Source organism: Nanorana parkeri, unplaced genomic scaffold (assembly GCF_000935625.1).
Source record: "Nanorana parkeri isolate BGI_ZX_2015 unplaced genomic scaffold, ASM93562v1 scaffold2889, whole genome shotgun sequence".
In the NCBI taxonomy this organism is placed as follows: Eukaryota; Metazoa; Chordata; class Amphibia; order Anura; family Dicroglossidae; genus Nanorana; species Nanorana parkeri.
In genome coordinates, this window is record NW_017309157.1 from 64,699 (window position 1) to 65,240 (window position 542).

Consider the following 542-nt stretch of genomic DNA (forward strand, 5'->3'; position numbering starts at 1 on the left):
CCCCCCCCCCCCCAACCCCCCTGTTGTGGGTAACCAGGGAATGATGCCATAGGTGGATTTCTCGGAGCATCGGCCGTGTGAAGGATCTCCCAGTCATATTGTCCCAATGCTGCTTTGTACCCCGTAGGGATGAGGACACTTACCCTCCACCAGGAGAAAGAAGCCTTTGGGGTTTTTCTTCAGAATAGCAATGGCCACCTTCACCATCTCCACCAGGGAGGGGTCCGTACTGGTGTTCCTGTCCAGTTCATACACCAAATCGCTGGGTTCAAAGAGACCTGGAGGAATAGGATCCGATTAAATTAGCTTCTTCCAGGGAAGATGACGGGCAACTATATTCAGCACATTGATTGAGATGACGTATTCATTTTCGGGGGTTGATCTGCAAGTCTATATCAATATTAATAAGACCCAAAATTGCGACCGCCTTGCCTGAATTTCCTGTGTTCTGGTCTAATTGCATTATTTACTGTGGAATTATATTGTAAATAACGGAAGTGTCTGTCTTCTGGAGTCTTCCAGTCCATGGGTGTCCGGTACTA

General features: G+C 48.0%; 1 protein-coding gene across 1 annotated transcript in view; it reads right to left on the minus strand.

Annotated features, from left to right (window-relative positions):
• ALPL (alkaline phosphatase, liver/bone/kidney) overlaps positions 1 to 542 on the minus strand; it is a 19,022-nt gene that overhangs the window by 8,400 nt on the left and 10,080 nt on the right. Inside the window, exon 7 of the mRNA XM_018574334.1 lies at positions 144 to 278. Coding sequence (XP_018429836.1) covers positions 144 to 278 — 135 coding nt within the window. The remainder of the gene's footprint in view (positions 1 to 143; positions 279 to 542) is intronic.